At 39.5% G+C, this 15,711-nt stretch overlaps 1 protein-coding gene across 17 annotated transcripts in view; it reads right to left on the bottom strand.

Annotated features, from left to right (window-relative positions):
• The window catches only part of ncor1 (nuclear receptor corepressor 1), an 87,711-nt gene that overhangs the window by 11,282 nt on the left and 60,718 nt on the right, over window positions 1–15,711 (bottom strand). For 8 of the 17 annotated variants that reach the window (XM_039650172.2, XM_039650176.2, XM_089130176.1 and 5 more), the window contains 13 exons: window positions 14,826–14,990; window positions 9,036–9,196; window positions 8,003–8,141; window positions 7,770–7,868; window positions 4,994–5,079; window positions 4,740–4,908; window positions 4,246–4,365; window positions 4,054–4,134; window positions 3,576–3,802; window positions 2,244–2,565; window positions 1,898–2,128; window positions 1,052–1,252; window positions 187–336 (listed from right to left, as the gene is read on the bottom strand). In XM_039650172.2, coding sequence (XP_039506106.2) covers window positions 187–336; window positions 1,052–1,252; window positions 1,898–2,128; window positions 2,244–2,565; window positions 3,576–3,802; window positions 4,054–4,134; window positions 4,246–4,365; window positions 4,740–4,908; window positions 4,994–5,079; window positions 7,770–7,868; window positions 8,003–8,141; window positions 9,036–9,196; window positions 14,826–14,990 — 2,151 coding nt within the window. The remainder of the gene's footprint in view (window positions 1–186; window positions 337–1,051; window positions 1,253–1,897; window positions 2,129–2,243; window positions 2,566–3,575; window positions 3,803–4,053; window positions 4,135–4,245; window positions 4,366–4,739; window positions 4,909–4,993; window positions 5,080–7,769; window positions 7,869–8,002; window positions 8,142–9,035; window positions 9,197–14,825; window positions 14,991–15,711) is intronic. The other 9 variants (XM_039650179.2, XM_039650180.2, XM_089130174.1 and 6 more) reach the window with 4 other exon arrangements.

Here is a 15,711-nt window from a genome sequence, read left to right as displayed (position 1 = left end):
TATTTTTGCCGTGACACTGTCGATTTAGTAGTGGCGCACTGCCACCATAGTGGTTTAGAAAACAGCTGTAGTTTAAGGTGGAAGAAAGCGTCAGCGAAGGGGCGAGTTTCTAAAGCACCACCACCAGGACTATATGGGGAAGCTCAGGTGTTGGATAGGAGAGGAGGGGTGGGGTGGGATCCTCACCTGGAGATATGGAGGCAGGGTTGAATGCCCTAGGAGGGAAAGGGATCTGAGGTCCAGGGATGTAGGTGATGCGGTCCAGGGAGGGGGAACCTGCCCCCCCAGGGTGAGGTAACAGGATGGTAGGTGGCATCTGGGCTAGATCAATTATTCCTTTTACAGACAGAAGCAAAGGGCCAGAGGGTGAGCATCCACAACCAATCAGCTTCAACTTTACTTAGAGCCAACACCCTCTACTGATCTTCTAGAAACATCTTATGACTAAAACACTAGACGAATTTAAAAATTTGAATGAGCTCATCAATAATGTATCAAAGGAGTTCAAATTACAATAACAGGATAGGCCAGGGCTGAAAGCTGGGTTCCAACAAGCTTTTCACTTTAAACAAATTAACTAGCAACTAGAATTAGCAATATGAAGCAATGTATTTTGTGAATTTAGACAGCAGTACCTGCTAAGGGTCTGAGGGTCAAACTCCTTCAGAATCTGCTCAATTATTAAGAAATGTCTTATAATTTTACGCTAAATAAATGTCACATCAAACCCAGGTCAAAGTTTAACAAGTAACCTTGTTCCTGGAGATGTTACAATAGGATGCAGAGTGAACATCTGTAACTAGAAAAAAAGGGGGCCTCTTAACAGGAGAGTCTACAGGACATCTAAGGAACAGCCACAGCCCTAGATTTAACAATCGAATTGAACTCAATGAATTGACAGCATGCAAATAGAATTTGTTTAAGGGTCGTTTGCTTCTGAAGGTCTGGAAAAGGTTGCCACTAGTTCACAAACACAATATCTACTGACTGCATTCTTCCTTTGGTCCCTTCATTCACTGTCACAAACACACACACTTAGACAATCCCTTACCTCTAGTAGGTGGGTATGGGATGCCAATGGACGGTTCACGTGGTGACAGTCCCCTTGCAACATCAGGGCGCGGTATGACCTGCATCTGCTGCGAGGTGATGTAATCGTTCAGAATGGTTTGCCGAGTGTTCTCCATGGTGTACAGCTGGTAAGTGTTGGGGTAACCTGTAGGCGATGGTTGCCGTTGGAACATGTATGCTGCTGAGATATACAGAGGAAAACAAAGGACGAGAGGTGAAAAGACAGCTGTTCTTGTCTTGACGTCAATGGTGCGGGTTTGCCACAGTAGAGTTGAGCAGTAAATGCTATTACCTAATGCATGAGAGCAGGTTGAAAAACCAAAACATGATGTTTACCAATGAGATAGGAGTAGTGCTTTTAAGAGAGTGATTACTTAGAACAATCCATTAATTTTGTGGGTGACGCATGAACTGTTTTTTCGTGCAGGCCTGTTTGTAGGAAGCATGGTTTCAGAACAGAACTAATTCATAATTCACTAATTTTTCAGACCTAGTCAAAGCGTAGGGCATCTCATGCGTTCTGAGTCTGATTAAGAAATGCAGATTTATAAAACTACTAAGGTTGAACAATGTTTTGTATTTTGTAAAATACTATTTAAAATGAAATCTTCATTGACGTTAAAATGTTTGCCATTCTAAAATTAACTAGGATCTTAATGCAAACAATTCAATCTTTCATGTTTATTATTATTTTTTATTAAATCAAAATTTCATAACTGGATCATCAGATGAAGACGACTTTTCTCTGGTGACCTATGCTGGACTCTAATCTAATTTGTTTTCATGACTCTGGCCACTGGAAAGATCCCATAATGCCTCAAATTACCTGGTTCCAGGACTCTGTGGTGAAAGGCGAGGCTGGGGTCCAGGTGTGGTGCCAGGTGAGTCCGGTACACCTCTCCAGGTACCACAGGTCTGTGGTGAGGGTCAAAGGGGCTGTGAGAGCCATGAGGGTCAGCCCCGGAAACAGGTGACTTGGCGGGAATACTGTCTCTCTGGGTTGGTGTCAGTGCGCTCTTCCTCTCGTGAGAAGCTGGTTTACCTGTTGTTATACTTCCTATTCAAAAATCAGCAAGATGACCTGTGAAACTGACTGCTAGAAGTAATCTATAGGAGCAATAAAACGTTTTGAGTAAATAAAAAAGCCAAAATGAGAGAGGAGGCATTCATACCCTCTTGCCCTCGCAGTAGGGGTGATCCTCTGGATATGGAGGTGCTTGTGTATGTAGGGGTTCTGCGTGCATTGCTGTCGTCATACATGCCTGGACTGAGCTGAGCTTTTCCCACCTCTGTGTGTGTGGAGCGCAGGACAGACGTAGAGTTTGTGTGTCGGACGCGCTCGGGTGCCTTAACATCTTCGTACTTGGCCCTCTCACGCTCAGCCGCCTCGATGGCAGAGTGTGAGATCTTCACTGGGCTTGTAATCAGAGATTTAACATTGTGCTTGATGGCCAATGGGTTCCCGCTACTGCTCTCATACTTCAGAGGAATACCCTGCATAGACATGGAAAACAAAACAATGCTTGGTAAGAAGAAAATTAGAGGGAGATGAAGAGAAATTATTCTCTTGAGACAGTCAAAGGCATTTTTCTTTTGACTGATCTGAATGTTAAATGAATGTTCTTCATACATACAGTACCGGTCAAAAGTTGGGAAACTATTTTTAATGTGGTTTTTTTTAATTAAGTCTCTTAAGCTCACCAAGGCTGTATTAATTTGATCAAAAATACAAAAAACAGTAATATTGTGAAATATTACAATGTTAAATAATGGTTTTCAATTTTAATGTACATTACAAATAATTTATTTCTATGATGCAAAGCCAAATTTTCAACAGTCATTACTCAACACTTCAGTGTCACATGATCCTTCAGGATTTATACTAAGCTGATTTATTATCAATGTTAGAAAAAGCTTTGCAGCTTAATATTTTTTATAACCTGATACTTTTTCAAGATTATTTGATGAATAAAATGTAAAAAAAAAAAGAACAGCCTTTATTCAATATACAGAACTGTTCTAAAGTTAATTCTGAGTAGTTGCATCAGCAAGGAAGTTAAATCAATAAAAAGTGATGATAAAGATTTATATTGTTAGAAAAGATTGCTATTTTGAAAAAATGCTGTTCTTATTAACTTTTTATTCATCAACGAATCCTGAAATCACGGTAATCACAGGTTCCAAAAATATTAAGTAGTACAACTGTGTCCAAAACTAATAAAAAACAATAATCAAATCACCATAGATATAGAATAATTTCTGAAGAATAGAAAAATTCAGCTTCGCACCACAGAAATAAATAATATTTTAAAGTAAATTCAAATAGAAACCATTATTTTAATTTATTGCAATAAATATTTTATAATACAAATTTTCTGTATTTTTGATATGCAGGCTTGTTGAACATAAGAGACTTCTTACAAAAACATTAAAAATAATGTTTCCAAACTTTTGACCAGTTCTGTACATTTCAGTGTAGGAAACAAAAACCTAAAATCTTGTACCTGAGCAATGGGTCCTTCCAGAACAGGAGTTTTGCGACTATCTTGGGTCTCCTTACGGGGAATCTCGTGAATTGAGCGGCCCGTCGCCTTTATGGTGTTCACGCCCTCGTATGGTTTACCTTTTGTGATGCCTCCCTCAAAAGAGCGTATGGGTGGACTTTCCCTCTTGATCTGTTTACCATACTTGGAGGCCTCATCATAGAATTCAGCAGATGTTCTTGGAGTTCCTGAAACACAGGGAGAGATAATTTAGAAGTTCCACTAAATCTTGTAAAAAAAAAAGATTAATTATTAATGTTAATTAATAGTTTTCTCCAGTATCTGGTTGTATTTAGCATTTAAAGCAAAATCCTAAATTGGACCAGATGTATTATTTTAAATCCTTTAAATTAAAACAACTAGTCTTTAACTTTAAATATTTTTTATAAAATAATTACATATTTTCAGGATTGAAGGAAGGGTGGTGGGTCAGAATTACCTTGCATGATGGACCCTGAGAGTATGGATCGATCCTTAGACTCGTGTGGACTTTCTCTCGGCAATGCTCTGCTGATCAAACCTGGCAGAGAAAAATGTCTTTAAAAAACCCCATCGGCAAACATTCTCACTTCAACTCTTCAACTCTTGTGCTTCATTCTTCTCGGAAAAAGCACATGAAAACATGACTAACCTTCATAAGGTGCCGCATCACGTCCTGGGTGTCCAGGGGACCCCTCCATGATGTCATATGTGCGCTTGAGATCGTGCCCCATCCGTGGGCTTCTAGTGCCCTCTCTAGGGTTCTTAATAGCTGTGGGAACATAAAGCGAGATGAATATATTATTATTAGAATAAAATGAATTAAAAATATCAATAGGCCATTTAAAAAAAGACTCCTGGTAAGCTCTGGTTCACCATAAAAATAGAAACTTACAGTTAGCACAGTTAGCAAACATGTCATTTAGCCCTTGAAATGAAGCACTTCACCATCTGACTCCACTTGTGCTGTGGTGTGACTAGGGCCAGGCAATATAACATAAAAATGATCACTTTATACCTATAGCTTTTTGACAATATTTGATATAATAGAAACCAAAAATAAATTAAATCATTTATCATCACAAATATAACATGAATAACATCAAATATCACCCAGTCCAACTGGGAAGCAGATTTGGCTCTGACCGTCAAAAGAGAGGATGTGTCCGCTTTTGCCTTCGTAGATGACGTGAGCTTTAGAATGGGCTTCAGCTCGGCTCTTCTCTGGGCCGCTCAGGTCCTCTGTGGACAGTTTACCAATAGTGCCTTTCAAGTGATCCACTGCTACACTGGACTGAGTCAGGGCAGGAGTTCCCTAGAAAGAGCGAGCGTAAGAAATACTTCACAACTATAAATGAAAATTAAACAAATAATACACAAAGGCCTATAATAAAAGGTACCTGCGTAATGGAGCCACCTCTATACGTCAAGCCCTCTGGGCCTTTTCCAGGTGGCCCTCTCATGTCCTGAATCTGTATGGGTCCTCCTGGGAGCAGAGGAGAGAAAGAAAAACACTGTTCACTAGAGGTCGACCGATTCATCGGTTTTGCCGATATATCAGTACCGATAGTTGATTGTTATCGGCAAAATTCCGGGTTGCGTCCATTGCTGGAGCGGCTGAAACGCGTGCATGGTCATTACACAGCACGAGAGCGCTCAGAAGAGACTGCTGACTGCACGCACACCTCTTCATAAAAGAGTATTTTATTTAACAACTGAAGCCTTATTGGAGAGTTTAAACCTTAATTTCACCGGAAGGGATTACTTTTGCTATTGTAGGCTTATTTTGTAAATGTAACCAATTACTTTAGATAAGTGCAAACTACATGCTTAATGCAAATGTGTTCCTGTTCACAAAATGAGATTTTATGGTCGCCCGTCAATGCAAATGTTTCTTGTACAGAAGGATCATAAACATGCTGATACAGATCGTACCAGTTCGGCCAGATTCGGCTCAAAGTCTTCGGATGCGGCGCTGCGTGCGATGTTATAAAAAAGTGCCATGGACACCGCCAGCCGAAATGGGGTCTTGCACACCCAACGCGCACGACCACCCACACCACAATGACGCCATTTTTGCCACGCACACCTTTGCGCTATATAGGCTATATAGAGAGCAAGAGCGGCCTCTAGAGGACACATAACAAACTACCACTGGCTGAGTTGTATACGTTAACATGCGAGGCTGCGCGCAGCACGGAGAGCACTGACAGTTCAGATGCACATTTAAAACACAGACAGCAAAACCGTATGAATACAGAACACTAAAATTTATATTGCCATATCATTATAAAGCAATTAATTTATTGACTAGATGCTGCATTTGCAGAGAAATAACAGCAGTATGTTTGCTGTCGAGTCTGAGAGTCTAACATTAGAGGCTACCTCAAGCGATTGAAGCAATGTGACAAAAACACGCAGACATGACTCAAATGTTTTATGTCGCAATTGTCACCACCTATTTCCATTAGTTTATATCCGGCTGGTCACTTTTATGCATTCATTAGCCGGAGAAGTTGCATTTTTAAAGCTAGTGACGTGATTGTTTCTGTCAGCTGCATTAACATATCAATGTTGAGAAAGCAAACAAATCAGAAATGCATTCGATTTCAAGTGTTCTAAAAGAGAAGCAAATAAAGTGAGAGACTGTACATGTAATATAGGTCTACATTTACGTAATTTTCATGCTATGGCCTTTGCAGTAATTTAAATATGGCCATCTTTAAGCATGAATCTTTGGATTTATATAAAATTTAACACTTTATAATAAGATTCCAGTTTTAGCATTAACTAAGGTTAATTATCAACGGAATTATCAACTTTATGTGAAATATACTTCAACACCCTCTACACGGCACAGCGCGGATGAACACATTGAGGAGACAGTGCAGCTGTCAGTCACCGCACCAGTGTGAATACTGGCATTCAGAATCACAGATTATTCTTTTTGGAAGTATGACCAACATAAGAATTTTCACAATAAAATTTAATCTGAACTAGTAAGAAACATCAACTTTTCTTTTCTCTTTTGTTCTGGTTCTGACATTACAGTAAACCGCACTGATTAAATCTAACAATCGCTTAACATATCACAAAAAAACATGAAAATTATACTTTGTTCTCAAATTGTTAATGTTAACAACGTAAGCATTGCGCGACTACATGTAATGCCCTTCCGATATGTATCTTTGTTTTCTCATGGGTCCGGTTGCAGTCTCTTTTTTTCTGTAGTCACTCCGAAGTCCGAACAAAGTCTTTTGCATTTTACAGCGGGTGAATCTGTTGTCACTGGTGATTGTCGTTTGAACCTTTCTGGATCCGCCATCAAATTGATAAGTTTAATTAAATGCTGTGAGCAAAGGCTATGAATCTCCACCTCCAACATCCTCACACGCAAAATAGCTTATACAAGCCGAGACTCCTTCTTTATGTGTACAGATGTTACTAACGATGCAAAGGCTCAAATCTATCTCGAAACATGCATTCTGGATAATTTGTAACCCCAAAAACCTATGGACTGCAGCTTTAAATTGAGTTTTAATTTGATCTGTTATTACCTTAGTTAAAGCGGTCATGAAATGGCTTTTTAAATTTTATTATATTGTTGTCTGAGGTCAACTTATGATGTTCGCTTGGTTTTTGCATTCAAAAACATCAAAATGAATAAGTAATAGTCTATTTTCTATCCTAGTTTTCAGCCCAGCTCAGAAACGCACGGTTTTTATGGGCGTCTCGCACTGAAGACTTGGAAGTAAACGCCCACTGCTGTGAGTGGATAACAGTTTTGCATTATAATGAGTTTCAACCTACAGTCTACGGTTTCAACTCACCTAAAAACATTTATTTGACCTGTAATATTTTAATGTTTAAATTATTTCTGTATAGTTCATTCTGTAGAACTTATTATTTTAATATATTCATTTTTATATATTTATTTAATTTGGCACATTTCAGTTCAGCACTGTTTTACTTGGAGTGTTATGTTTGTTTTTAATCCAGTATCGATTTAAAAAAAATAATTGGTTGAATAATTGGTTATCTAACAAATGTATTTGTGTAAACACAATGTATTTGTGTTTGAGTAGTCAAATGTTCTAGAGCTGCTTCTATGTTACGTTCATGACAGTGGATTAACTCTTTGATTTTGTCAATTTATTGTAGATTTTATCAACTCACCTCTGACTACTCCCTCATACTCTCTTGCTCTGGATAAGAGACCCTCTGCCTGAGCACTCTGTCCACGTGGAGAACACTCCTCCTGCTTAATATATGACACTAAACACACACACAAACACAACCAGGTGTTTAGAGTACATATAGACCACATGAGGTTATCATAGTGAAACTCGACACAAAAAGCACGATTTGAAAGACTTGTTAAGCTGAGCTTGTATTTATAATCTCCGAACCTCTCGTTTGCCTCTCACCAGGTTTGGCAGCATCTTGCTGTCTTGGCAAGCCGAGTGAGATCGATCCTGCTGTGGTCTTGACTACTTCCGGTACGTACACAGCATGTGTTTGAGATGGAAGGTATGTCCCCGGTGTTCCCTGAAGGGCATGGGTTGAAGAAGACAAGTCAGAGTGGAATACCAGAGAACTTCTCTGTCAGAGAAGTTCATTCTGAAACGCGTCGGAAAATGAACGCGTCGGAAAATGAATTAGGTAAATACTTGTCACACAGGCACAAAGGATTTTTTGTTATGAAGCTGAAACTCTCTCTTATCTGTATGAAAAGAGAGAGATGTCAGTCTTTTTCCTTTCAGCTAATTATAGCGTATGACGTGTTGATGTGACACGCCCACTGAGAGCGTGATGTGTGAGACCTGGGTTCGAATCCACTGTGAGATACCAATGTGTCCCTGAGCAAGACACTTAACCCCTAGTTGCTCCAGAGGCGTGCAACCTCTAACAAATAAATAAATGAATAAATAATAATCCTGTAGGTGAATGTGTATATATATGTATGTGTGTGTGTGTGTGTGTGTGTGTGTATGTATATATATATATATATATATATATATATATATAGTCATCGCATTCTTTCTAGTGTGACACCTGAATGAAAGGCCACCTAATTATTCATGAGGGGGTTGGGCCGTTCTCTCATTTGCATATTCAAAAAATTTTCACAATTTTAAACAATCTATTGTTTTATGTGAATGCTTAGGCAGGATGATTTTCAGATAGTTTTGAAGCAAAAACTCTAGGCGACAACATCCATTAGTCAAAGTGGTAATTTCACCTGTGCCATTAATATGTTTATAAGCAACTGAAAAAAGCACAAATGTCAGGGCATGTCAAAATATCTCAAAGACCCCAAAACACTTTAGACCCCAGAGGGTTAAATAACAACCAAGCTGAATATAGGAGCTGAATAAACAATAAGAAATCACGATCATATATTTGTTAAATGAAAAAGCAAAAACAACCAAAAACTCTTACCTGTGAAATGGAGCCCCCCTGAATGAAGGAGGGCTTGTCTGTAGGTTTAGAGGTGGGAATGAGGGGTGGAGGAGATGGAATATTGGGCGGCCTGTGGCGGGAGAACGTCATGCGGACATCTGAAAGGTTTTGAGCAGCCTGGTTTGGTGCTGGCTGAAGAACTGTGGGAATAAAAGGATAAGAGAAACAAGGATTGAAAAGAGGCAGGCAAAAGAGGATCACTCTTTATCCTCACTTGGGGATGTTGAATGCTTGAATTTGATTGGTTGACACACATTCTAAGGTGCGCAATTATTTTCAGGGAAACGCACGGCTAAAGTAGTTGCAGGCATGTCTTGACTGCATTACAGTTCCATTTTACTTCGCCAAATGATTTCTGTTATTTCAAAGGTTTTTACAGCCCACACAACTAATACCCACATCGACACTGCCCGAGCAAATAAATGGTAGTAAACAATAGGACAAAAAATACAAATAATTTCAACGTTATTTGCCACAAAATTTTATTTATTAGTTATTATGAAAAAGTGCATATCTCTTCCTTGCACTCTCTCTCACACTCAAACGCACACACACACACATGCGTGTTGTCACTTTATCAGTAAAATAGTTTAGCAAATTTAAATCTACATAACATTTCTCACTAGCGAGGTGCACTGCAAATAATCAGTTTCGATGTTAGTAAACGCTGGTGCTGAACACTGTTGAGAAATGCACAGTCTGAGGAAATTCACACAAGCTTAATCTCTCTCTCTCTCTCTCTCTCTCTCTCTCTCTATCTCTGTCTCTCTCTAATAACTGCATTAGACTGTCATCAGTGGCTTAAAGGGTTAGTTCACGCCAAAATGAAAATTCTGTAATTACTCTCCCTCATGTTGTTCCAAACCCGTAAGACTTTCTTTTTTATTCATGTTCGGAACACAAATTAGGATATTTTTGATTAAATCTGAGAGCTGGCTCACTCCTCCTTAGGCTTCTTAAGGGATTGAAACTGGCCGGCCCAAAAGTTATGAAAGACATCATTAAAATAGTCAGAGTGACTACAGTGGCTCAATCTTAAGTTTATCAAACGACAAGAATACTTTTTGTTTTCCTTTTTGTGTAATTTACATGTAATCGCACTTAAATCGAGATGGCTTGTCACTAGGGATGTCAACGATTAATCGACGATCAATTAATTGTCGATAAGACATTTAATCGATAAAACTTATCGATCATCGATTAACCATGCGCGTGCGTGTTCATGCGCGCGTGCTGCTCCACCAGGAAACATGTAAGCGAGCGCGCAGGAGTTATGCTTGGGACTATTTTACACCTTCATCATGACAAACAATAAGTTGGTGCATTCGCAGCCTTTTGTTTTGTGCAAATGTAAGTTGTAATAGTTTATTTTGTGTAAGTAACCCCTATCTGTATTTGCTTTATTTCATATTGGATGTTTGGTTAAGAATTGATGCTAAAGCGTGATCTTTAGCGCACGCTGCTCAGTGGCAATGTTCATACGGCTCAAACGACAATGGTCATATTACATAACATTATAAAGAAAACAATATTGTAATAAAACACTGAATTATTTTGGGCTTAGTTGCCGTGTCGCGTTGTTCCTGGAAGAGCGCGTCCATCTGTCACTTATAAAATTAAAATCATTTAAAAAAGCAACACACGTCAAACATCTATCCAAACATGAGAAGCATTTATGAACCTCTTGTCCAACAAAAGAAATCGTGTGCGGTTTTATTGCGATTCGTCGTGCAGTCCTAATCAGGAAAGAGCTTCAGGACCAGCGTTACTATTAGAAAAGCTTTCCAGCGCTGGAGATAGCTAAGTGGGAAGCCCTGAAAACAGCTGAGCTGAGCTGCTGCTGTGCTATTGGCAACTAACAACAAGCTCTTGTTTGTATTTACAATTGTGTATATATATATATATAAATTTTTTTATGCTTCCTTGCCATTCGTTCATCATCTTTGCTTTATTTTTCGTGAAGCACTATTTTGTTGCGCTTCTGCTGTGATAAATAAAGACATCTACTCTTGCATTACGTGTGTGACAGAGGTGAGCTAGTGTTTATTGTTTAGAAGCCATGTTAGTGCACCTGCCTCACTTTCCAGCGATCGGGGTTCAAGACCGTCTCGGAGCAGGGAGGTTAGAATTGGAGGGTGATCTTTGGAGGCGGAGCAGTTGATTTCAAATGTCCACAACGTTCAGCAACGAATTTGAGAAATAACGTACTGCACCTTTAAATGTAGACTCCAGCTCTCGCAGGTCAGATTAACTGCTCAATACTTCTGACCTACTACACACAACCTACCAAACTTTTGCAGGAACTGCATAAAACCTTTCACAAAACTGACCAGCTTAATATACGAGTCAAAATAAAGAGCTGGTTAAAAGGAAAGCTGACCCAAATTCAGAGAGCCTCAAACTAAACCCTGAATAAAGCCAGACAAAGAAAAACAGGCCAGAGTCTAATCTGAAGCTCTTAGCACGACGAGGGCTCTTCTCTCTTCACTGCTGCTCACTAAAAGCACTTATTTCCTTTTCACTTTTCAGACAGCCCAGTCTTTCATCTCAGCTCTTTTAAAATATTGAGTCACGAATCTTCCTGTCTCCTGCAGTGTAAAAAGCAGCAGCCTCTTAACTAGAGCTGAGATGGTCTCTGTGGTTCTTTAGTGCAGGGTGTGATGTTCTCATGCTATAACGGCTTATCAGTATCGATGATTCTGATGCACAAATAAGAACAATTCAGGTCTAACAGTACAGAAGCCTGCCTTGATCTTTACATGGTTCATTCTCTCATTCAGAGCAACTGTTTTAATGCCTGTATCAGGCTGGCCATGTGATTAACTGGGGATTGGGGAATGCAGTCGAGAAGTGAAAGATTGATCAAAAGTGACAGTAAAGACTCTTAAGAGACTCTCACACTGAGCACGGCACAGAAAAGTTAAGTGAATCACCGGCGAACTGAGCTTTTACACTGAATGTGAAATGATTGACTGCCTTGAGCTAATTCACGCCTGCACGATAGGTGGCGCTGACCGAGAATATATTTTCCTCAAGTATGCACCTCGTAGGTTTTTCCATTTGGCTTTAACATCGTCCACCGCACAACATACAACAGTCAATTTATCACGCCTGGTGTGAATAGCTCTATAGGGATCTAGTGTTTCGATTTAAGAGCTTCATCACGCCATACATTTGCACTAAACAAAAAAAAATTAGTAAAAAAAAAAATGCTGTCCTTTTGAACTTTCCATTCATCAAAAGAATCATAAAAAGGCTACATGCGTTTTCCTGAAATTTAAACTCGGGACTGACACCTGTGGCCAAAAAACAGAACTGCTCTTCCTTTCTGCTCGCTCTCACGTGCACACTTCACAAGTGATCTGCTGCAAGGAGGTCAACATTATGTTTACAGCAGTAAAAACAGTCAAATACATATATTGTTTGAGATAAGCGTTTGTAAGTGTAGGCTTCTTGCTGACTAGCAGCGGTGGCAGAGTGATCTGAAACGTTTAAAGCCTATTCTTCTATTCTTGGAGACCAGTATGTGTGATCTCTCTAGTTGTTCTGTCAATCACAGTTGTATCACCAGTAGTGGTCATTTTATTGATGTACCATGTTGCATGTAGGACAGAGAGAAAAAGTTTTATTTACCAGGTCAATAATGCAAACATCAATCATTCCGCTCAATCTAGGTCCTCACGTTAGAGGTCACTGAAGACCGAAGACTCGTACCAAAGTTCGTCATGAAACCTGATCATTGTTCTCCCAATTCATCACAAATCAAATAAACTTGCAGGAGCGACAGTCCTACCAAAACATTCCGTTTACTTGAACTACATTATTTGTACTCTCCCCAATAGAAACGTCCAGTGTGTTCTGTAAGTGTTTGTCTCCATGAGAACAGTTCCCAAGTTGTAAGGGTAGGGCTGATAAGGGAATCAGTCACATGGACTGAGCCTCGTGAGAGCTTCAAGATTTCCTTCAGGAAGAAACTCGCTGACCTGACTAATAACAGCTATGTACCTTACATGTTCCTCTAAAACAAGTAGAAGCGGGAGTCTGGTTCCTTATCAGTCTGCTAGCGACACACTGTCAGGTTACAAGCGTGCTAATGACTGAAATTCCAACTCGTGTAAACGTCTATGTGCAGGTCTAAAACAATGAGTCAACTTGCTTGGTTCTAAAATAAAATGCACACAAAGATTATTGATCATTCTGTGTATTAATGTGTATTTCTCAACTCAAAGTGGCAACAACAACTAAATGATTGATAACACCTATAATGATCAATAAACCATTGATGTCTGGATAAAAATGATGACACCCCCCACATTTTAAACGTTAATTATAGCCATCCAACATTAAAGTGATTCCAACATTAAGTGAACTTCAAACAATCCTCACATGAACCTATAATAAATGCCATATTTACCTGTGTGCTCTTGCTATCTTAACAGGTAGGATATATACAGAAATTTAATAAAGTTATCAAAGAGTCTGCGCTGCATGAATTATAAATTATATATAGACTAATCCTTATTAAAGCAACAAAAGTTCTTTAGTCAAGAGCAGTGAGTAAGTTTCTGTGTTCCCTTTGTTCTTTGGTTAGCTTTACTGACAGAGTGCTTTATTCGCTGCTGCCCCTTTACAAGCACAAGCACATTCTCTCCCAAGCACAACTCTTTTTGTCCATCATAAGACTGCTCTTATGTTATGAAGGTACTCGACAAAACAACATTTTGGCATAATTGTGTGTGTTATTGTTCGTTCAAGCTCGAAAGAGAACTGTATTCTGGCAGGCGGTCTGTGCATGCGCATTATACTGGCACGCATCTTTCTGTGAGTCACATTCAGAACATTCACAGGCAGCGTGCTCTCTTTTGACTTATTGTCGTGCAAAATGGTTTAAAGGCATTTGCACGAATAAGAGCGGGATCATGTAACACTAGTCAAAGATGACAAAAAAGAAGAGATGCTGTGTTAACAGCCCTAATTTGTTTATTTCATATAAAAATCGCGGCATTTTGCGTTATATAATCGCATAGGTTTGACATCGCTATTACAATGGCGATACGATTAATCGTGCAGCACTAGAGAGCATAAGAGACTTTTTTTTAAAGATAACAGAGTGCCGAAGTTATGACGTCACTTTGTAGGCCAAAACGCGGAAGTGAGTTAGCATTTTAGCAGTTCCGGTTCCCTCGCCCTAAAGTCTAAAGCCTGAAATAAGGTCTGTGGTGAAGAAAACCTCTAAATATTTTCACGTTTTGATCTATGACATAAAACACACCAGTTATAACCTGCTTGTGGTTTTTTAAACCGGTATTGTGTCGGTTTGTGTTTTTTCAAATTTATATAGGCTTTAAAATGTATACATTTTTGGATTCACTTGTAAAGATTATCTTGATGGACAAGATAGATCTGTTGAACACAGATCTTATTTTTTGCGATTTTCCAAAAGTCTATGGGGAAAATGCATTGCTTTTCGATCGAGGGAACCCATGTGCCGCTAACTTCCAAGTTGTCCTACAAAGTGACGTCATAACTTCGGCACTCTATTATCTTGAGGATAAAGTTTTTCACTGAGATAAAACACTCATAGATGACCATTTGTATGCTTTTCATTTGAATCACTCATGCTGCTTACATCAATGAGGGTCAGGTTATCGTTCTTGGCTGCACTCAATTTGTACTCTCAATTGGCGAGTGTTCATTTTGGTGCCCAAACAAAAACAATCTGCCTTTCGATAAAATTGTGCCTGGATACGGGGTGCATGCACTGCTTACCTGGAGGTACACTATAGCGAGTGGCGTTACTGCCATCGGGCTGGGGTGAGGCTTTGCTAGGCTCCCGAGGAGAGAGTCTGTATGGAGAGCCAGGTCTGCCCACTCCACCATGAGTTTCCTGTTCCATCAGCTTCAGATCATATGGCATGTAAGCGAACGGCTTACCTTGGGACAGGACAGAGAAGAAAGGCTATCAGATACGCTCCGACATCAAGCAGACTGGCAAAGACACAAAACAATGACAACCGCACTATTCTAATTGCAGTCCCCTCTACTAGTGGATCATGAAAACATGTTATTCAGACCATACTCAAAGACTCAAAGCCCCCCATACAAGAGCGTGCCAAGCTTTTGCGTTGAGAGCGTCTGGAAGCTGTGACATCCCAAAACAAACCATGGCTAACAATCAGATTCAGCCATACATGTCTGATCCCGAATCAGATCTCGAGGCTGAAATTGAAGACGAGCAGCAGCAGCAACGACTACAGCAGGACGTCTCTATGTAGTGATGTTAGCGGTTTTTGTAAATGACTAATTTTCACTTTATGTTGTTGTATTTTTTTTTCTTTAAAAGGTGTATATGTGAGAAGTGTAGTTTGATGCCGACTGAGGCGGGAGTTTAAAAAAAAAATAGAAATGATTTGAACTTGAGCGCAGTGTTTTTAGAACACCATGTCATGCACGAGTTATAACTTACAACATTTGTGCGTGTTTACTTGTGGTTTATGAGGACATGATTTGGTTTTACAATAAACAAAACAGACACCTACAGTGGCCAGCTAAACAAATGTATTTAAAGACATTCTTGAATAAATCCTATGCAGCGCTGCTGATGATTTCCTGTTGAAGCACGTTGATGTGCACAGTCTCGCTCTCCTCTGGTCGA

This window comes from Pimephales promelas, chromosome 4 (assembly GCF_988280905.1).
Source record: "Pimephales promelas chromosome 4, fPimPro1.hap1.1, whole genome shotgun sequence".
NCBI lineage: Eukaryota > Metazoa > Chordata > Actinopteri > Cypriniformes > Leuciscidae > Pimephales > Pimephales promelas.
This window is presented reverse-complemented; position numbering and strand designations above follow the sequence as displayed.